The sequence below is a fragment of the Nycticebus coucang genome, chromosome 18, assembly GCF_027406575.1.
Source record: "Nycticebus coucang isolate mNycCou1 chromosome 18, mNycCou1.pri, whole genome shotgun sequence".
Taxonomy (NCBI): domain Eukaryota; kingdom Metazoa; phylum Chordata; class Mammalia; order Primates; family Lorisidae; genus Nycticebus; species Nycticebus coucang.
The window spans coordinates 74,451,637-74,457,983 of record NC_069797.1 but is presented as its reverse complement, the minus strand read 5'-3'; the positions used below and the strand labels follow the sequence as shown (position 1 = coordinate 74,457,983).

General features: G+C 61.3%; 1 protein-coding gene across 1 annotated transcript; it reads left to right on the top strand.

The window, feature by feature from the left end:
* The first annotated feature begins 898 nt into the window (after positions 1–898).
* On the top strand, positions 899–5,761 carry TRIM47 (tripartite motif containing 47). Its single transcript, XM_053569552.1, has 6 exons — positions 899–1,650; positions 2,650–2,745; positions 3,012–3,242; positions 3,401–3,599; positions 4,302–4,376; positions 4,645–5,761. The coding sequence occupies exons 1-6, from the start codon at positions 982–984 to the stop codon at positions 5,283–5,285; spliced, it is 1,911 nt and encodes a 636-aa protein (XP_053425527.1). The 5' UTR covers positions 899–981; the 3' UTR covers positions 5,286–5,761.
* Positions 5,762–6,347: the final 586 nt, after the last annotated feature.

Sequence of the window (6,347 nt, the reverse complement as noted above, 5' to 3'; positions counted from 1 at the left end):
GGTAAGGCGCCGGCCTCATATACCGAGGGTGGCGGGTTCAAACCCGGCCCCGGCCAAACTGCAAAACCAAAAAATAGCCGGGCGTTGTGGCGGGCGCCTGTAGTCCCAGCTACTTGGGAGGCTGAGGCAAAAGAATCGCTTAAGCCCAGGAGTTGGAGGTTGCTGTGAGCTGTGTGAGGCCACGGCACTCTACCGAGGGCCATAAAGTGAGACTCTGTCTCCACAAAAAAAAAAAATAGAAAAATACTGAAGTAGGAGGATCTCTTGAGCCCGAATTGGTTGGAGCTTGCTGTAAGCTATGATGGCACGGCACTGTACCCAGGGCGACAGCTTGAGACTCTGTCTCAAAAAAAAAAAAAAAAAAAAAACAACACCAACCTTCCACTTGGGGAAGGTGCCTGTGAGTGTCCAGGGAGCAGAACTAAATTCCTCAGTCTAGGGCCCTGGAGGATAACGTCAACTTCCCATTTCAGGTTGAGAAAAGCCCAAGTTCCCCACCAGGGGTAAATAGAGTCGCTAAGGGGCAAAAACATACATACATCAGCAGTTGTTTTTCTCTGCAGTCAGCAGCTCAGGAACTTTGCTAACGGTGCCAGGGAGAGGTCTGGAGCACAAAGGTGCTGCTGTGACCCAGCTGGGGACACAGCCCCTCTAGCCCAGGCCTGGTTAAGGGGAGAGTGCAGCCTTCCCAGCCCCCTACCCGTGTACCCTTCGAGTCCCTGCCCGCGCCCCTCCCTTTCACATCCTGTCAGCCGCGACTTCCCCGGGACCATGCGGAGCAGACGGCCGAAGAGCCCTCTGAGGCAGGCGGGCCCTGAAGTGTGGGCTAGGGCCTGGCGGCGCTGGGGGGCGGGCCGAGAGGGGGGCGGGAGGGGGCCGGACCCTTGGCCCGGGTCCTCGAGGGCGGTGCTGCGGCGCGAACGGTCCGGGTCCCTCCCAGGCGGGAGCAGTACCCGCGGCGCCCTGGGCGGCCACTGAGCCATGGACAGCAGCGGGCCCTTCAGCTGCCCCATCTGCCTGGAGCCGCTCCGGGAGCCGGTGACCCTGCCCTGCGGCCACAACTTCTGCCTCGCCTGCCTGGGTGTGCTCTGGCCGCGTCGCGGCTCCGGTGGCACCGGTGGGCCCGGGAGTGCGGCCCGCTGTCCGCTGTGCCAGGAGCCCTTTCCCGACGGTCTGCAGCTCCGCAAGAACCACACGCTGTCCGAGCTGCTGCAGCTCCGCCAGGGCTCGGGCCCCGAGCCCGGGCCCGGGCCGACCCAGGCCCCCGAGCCCTCGGCGCCCAGCGCTCCGCCCAGCACCCCGGAGCCGTCGGCTCCATGCGCGCCCGAGCCATGGCCGGCGGGCGAAGAGCCGGTGCGCTGCGACGCGTGCCCCGAGGGCGCGGCCCTGCCGGCCGCCCTCTCCTGCCTCTCCTGCCTCGCCTCCTTCTGTCCCGCGCACCTGGGCCCGCATGAGCGCAGCCCCGCGCTGCGCGGACACCGCCTGGTGCCGCCGCTGCGCCGGCTGGAGGAACGTCTCTGCCCGCGCCACCTGCGGCCGCTCGAGCGCTACTGCCGCGCCGAGCGCGTGTGCCTGTGCGAGGCCTGCGCCGCCCAGGAGCACCGCGGCCACGAGCTCGTGCCGTTGGAGCAGGAGCGGGCGCTCCAGGAGGTGGGGCGCGGGCGGGGGCGAGTGACCGTGCCGCGAGCGGGCCAAGGCCCTTGGGTCCCCTACCCTCCCCGGGCTGGGTCTTAATTTCCTCCCATCCTGGAAGGGACCTGAGGAATTGTGCGGTCCCTTCCAGCCTTGACAATGTCATCCGCCCGCCAGCCGTGGTGGTGATGGGAACCGGGAAGGAGGAACCAGTGATATAGGGAAAAGGACGCGAAGGGCGAGCGGAAGGACCTGAGTCTGGGCTAGGGTTCATGGGGGTGTTCGGTGGGCGGAAGCCGGGTGAGGCCCGCAGGGTTCCCGCAGTGCGGCTGATGTGCCTGGCGGGGCTCATGCCTGTCCCAGCTCAGATTTGCCCTAGGCTGAGGCTGCGGCTTAGAATGGGTGTGGCTGGCGACAGAAGTGAGACAGAGGGCGGGCTGGGCACACAGATCGCCTCTGTCCAGCTGGTCCGGGGGCTGTTGTGGGAGCATGTGCGCAGCGTCCCTCTACTTCCCGCCTCCAGTTTCCTTTGGCCTCCAGCCCGGTCTTGGCGCCTCTGGCCTTGGGATTTTCCGTCTCCCCTGCCTGGACCAGTGACTCATAAAACCTAGGGGATTTGCCCGGAATCCCCTTTTTTTTCAGTCTGGGATTGGGGGCCCAGGCTCTTTGGGGACCGTGATCTCTGGGACAGTTTAGTGTCCTCTTGTGCAGTCACACTCCTTCCCTACTGGAGGGAGCTCTCCTATTCATTGAGCAACACTGAGACCCATGGAGGTCCAGGTACAAGTTGGGCTGGTCAGAGCAGGGAGGCAGACACACAGCCCATGCTCCCACCAGGCATGGGGAACAGTGCCCAGGCTAAAGGCACCTCTGGCATACTATGGGACATCATGGCCACTCCCAGTCATACCATGTACAGATAGTACTCCCTGGTTGCCCTTCTGGGGAGGCCTGGGACCCCAGTGCAGGGCTGCAGCCTCTGCCAGACCCCATACTCATGGAGGGTGTCATCCACAGGCTGAGCAGCCCAAAGTCCTCAGTGCCGTGGAGGATTGCATGGACGAGCTGGGTGCTGGCATTGCACAGGCCCGGCGCACAGTGGCCCTCATCAAGGTCAGATCCCCCCTCCCAGCCCCCATCCCTGTCCTCTCCTGCATAGGCTCCTGGCAGCCTGAGCTTTCAGCATGGTACAATCTACTCCACATATGCTTAGGGCTCCACCCAACCCCACTAACATGAGTGTCACAGATCCAGGGCAGACTCAGGCCAATCCCTCTATATCCCCAAGAGGGCAGGTGGGAAGGTGGGGTCAGAAGGATAGGGCCAAGTCCAGGAGTGTTCTTTTTCCTCATGGCTGCCCCTACTGTCACCCTGTGCAGAGTGCAGCTGTAGCAGAGCGGGAGAGGGTGAGCCGGCTGTTTGCAGAGGCTACCATGGCCCTGCAGGGCTTCCAGAACCAGGTGCTGTGCTTCATTGAAGAGGGGGAGGCTGCCATGCTGGGCCGCTCCCAGGATGACCTGCGGCGACAGGAGGAGCAGCGCAGCCGCCTGACCCGGGCCCGCCACAACCTCAGTCAGGTCCCTGAGGCTGACTCAGTCAGCTTCCTACAGGTGAGGGCTGCTCTGGCGGCTAAAGAGGGAGAAAGGGTGGGAGCAGTGGGTGCCTGGCCTTCCAGGCTGTGCCAGCTTCCTGGCAGAGCTGTTCCCCCCTCCACCACCACTAGGAGGAGCTGTGGCCAACAGCTTGAACGGGCATTTGTCTGGCACAGGAGCTGCTGGCACTAAGGCTGGCCCTGGAGGAAGGGTGTGGCCCTGGTCCTGGCCCCCCGAGGGAGCTCAGCTTCACCAAGTCATCCCAAGCTGTCCGGACAGTGAGAGACGTGCTGGCCGAGGTCTGTGCCAGCCAGTGGGAGCAGCTTCAGGGGCTGGGCAGCAATGAGGACGGGCCGCAGAAACTGGGCTCGGAAGGTGGGCACTTTCCTCAGATGACTCACCCTCTCCTGGTCTTCCACACGGGCCCCCAGGCCTGACGTTCATTCAGCTGTGAAGGAGGAAAACTGCCTGGCATAAGGAGGTGCCCAAATCTTGCCAGCAATTGGAGCCACCACCCCGTGGTGACCAGTCAGTCCTTTTGTCCTCAGTCTAGTGGGCAGAAAGGCTTCTCGTAGTCCACACTCTACCTTCTGAGGGTGTGAGGCCCAGGGAACAGTGGGCAAGGGGCAGAACTCAGGCATCTGACAGGGCATGAGCACAGAGTGCCCTATTCCAGTGCATGCCTGTCCCCAGGTGGCTTAAGACTCTGGGAAGGGGCAGCGCCTGTGGCTCAGTGAGCAGGGCGCCGGCCCCATATACCGAAGGTGGTGGGTTCAAACCCAGCCCCGGCCAAACTGCAACAACAACAAAAAAAAATAGCCGGGCGTTGTGATGGGCGCCTGTAGTCCCAGCTACTCGGGATGCTGAGGCAGGAGAATCGCCTAAGCCCAGGAGTTGGAGGTTGCTGTGAGCTGTGTGACGCCACGGCACTCTACCGAGGGCAATAAAGTGAAACTCTGTCTCTACAGAAAAAAAAAAGACTCTGGGAAGACAGAGGGTTGAAGGGAGGAGGAATTATAGCCACAGGTTCTAAGGGGCCATCTAGGGGGGCACCCCTCACTGTCTTCTCTCCTGTAGCTGATGCAGAGTCCCAGGACCCCGATAGCACCAATCAGCTGGAGAGTGAAGCTCCCAGGGACTATTTCCTCAAGTGTAAGTGGACACCTGGGCCCTCTTAAGGCTGCTGGGCTGGTTCCAGAAGCAGGCCCCAGCAGGGCCCTGGCACAAGAGGGCTTGAAGTCCCCTTCCCAGCTGCTAGGGTGAGCTAGGTCAGCTCCTGGGGTGGCCTCCAGCAGCACTGAGTTATGCTGATTGGGAGGGAGGGAGAGGCCATGAATTGGGGAGGTGGCACCCAGGGGAGGGGCCATCCCATCTGATACTGGGACCTGACCCAGCTTCTCTCTCCTGTCTGTGGGATCAGTTGCCTACATTGTGGACCTGGACAGCGACACAGCAGACAAATTCTTGCAGCTGTTCGGAACCAAAGGTGTCAAGAGGGTGCTGTGTCCCATCAACTACCCTGAGTCCCCCACCCGCTTTACCCACTGTGAGCAGGTGCTGGGCGAGGGCGCCCTGGACCGGGGCACCTACTACTGGGAGGTAGAGATCATTGAGGGCTGGGTCAGTGTGGGCGTCATGGCCGAAGGGTTCAACCCCCAGGAGCCCTACGACCGGGGCCGGCTGGGTCGCAATGCCCACTCCTGCTGCCTGCAGTGGAATGGCCGTGGCTTCTCTGTCTGGTTCCACGGGCTGGAGGCGTCCCTGCCCCAGCCCTTTTCACCCACAGTAGGCATTTGCCTAGAGTATGCCGACCGGGCCCTGGCCTTCTACGCTGTGCGGGATGGCAAGATGAGTCTCCTGCGGAGGCTGAAGGCCTCCCGCCCTCGCCGGAGTGGTACTCCGGCCTCCCCCATTGACCCCTTCCAGAGCCGCCTGGACAGCCACTTTTCAGGGCTCTTCACACACAGGCTCAAACCTGCCTTCTTCCTGGAGAGTGTGGATGCCCATCTGCAGATTGGGCCGCTCAAGAAGTCCTGCATATCTGTGCTGAAGAGGAGGTGATGCTGGACTCTGGGAAGCTGGTCCTGTGGGCTCTCATTTTCCCCAGGGAAGGCACGAGTCTTGGAGTCCCACATACCTCAGCCCTATCTCGTTTCTAGAGGCCTCCACCTTCCATATACTTGGCCTTCCACCTCTCAGAAAGGAGGCCCCGGTGGCACCTGTGGCTCAAGGAGTAGGGTGCCGGCCCCATATACCAGAGGTGGTGGGTTTAAACCCAGCCCTGGCCAAAACTGCAACAACAACAAACAAAAAAGAAAGAAAGAAAGGAGGCCCCCAGGTCCTGTCCCTCAACAGAGCCAAGCTACCCTGACTCCTTCTTTTCCAGGTTTCTATAACAGTCCCTGGTGTGTAGTGGGTACACAATAAACATGTTGACTGCAGGCTTCTTTCCATCCTTCTCCACCCACCAAGAATTCACAAAACCTCTCCCCGTTTAAGAGCTGGCCTAGTGGCTGGTAGAGGAGTCAGCAGAACCCCTGGCCCCATAAATCCCCTTTAGAGGAGAGGAGTAAAATAGGGTGCCTGACCTTGGGGCACCCTGTCCTCCCTGATTTCAGACAGGGGCAGCCATAAGTGGCCACTCCTGCAGAGTCCAGCCCACAGCCATCCTGCTGCTCCAGGACTTGGGCTGGCTTGGCTCCCACCTGCTATTTTCACCCTCCGTGCCACAGCCTAGCTCTGGACTTTTGCTGTTTGTGCCCAGAACTAAATGCAGACATCACACCCCCAGGAGCAGGGCAGGACTCTTGGGTGTGGGTGGACAAGGGAGTTTAGGACTTGGAGCTTTTTTCCCACGCACTCCTTCTGAGTCCAGGGATGGCCTTGGCTGAGACCCTCAAGGGTGTGGCTAGAGCTGAGAACATCTATAATAAAGGGACCTAAGTTCTCCTCCGGACCCTGCATCCCAGGAGAGCCTCTGCCTTTCTTCTGGGAGAGCCTAGAGCCCTCTGCTGTCTCAGAACCCTGGCCAGGCCCAGGATGCCCTGAAACTACAAGGCCAGTGTGTTTCCAAACCAGCCCTCTCTTCCCTGGGTTCTCTGAGGGCAGGGGCAGCCGGAAAGG

Excerpts from the sequence above, each read along its gene's own strand:
- TRIM47 (XM_053569552.1), top strand. The coding sequence starts at position 982 with ATGGACAGCAGCGGGCCCTTCAGCTGCCCCATCTGCCTGGAGCCGCTC. Across the intron at positions 2,746-3,011 it reads GCACAGTGGCCCTCATCAAG|AGTGCAGCTGTAGCAGAGCG; the intron begins GTCAGATCCCCC and ends CACCCTGTGCAG. Across the intron at positions 3,243-3,400 it reads ACTCAGTCAGCTTCCTACAG|GAGCTGCTGGCACTAAGGCT; the intron begins GTGAGGGCTGCT and ends TGTCTGGCACAG.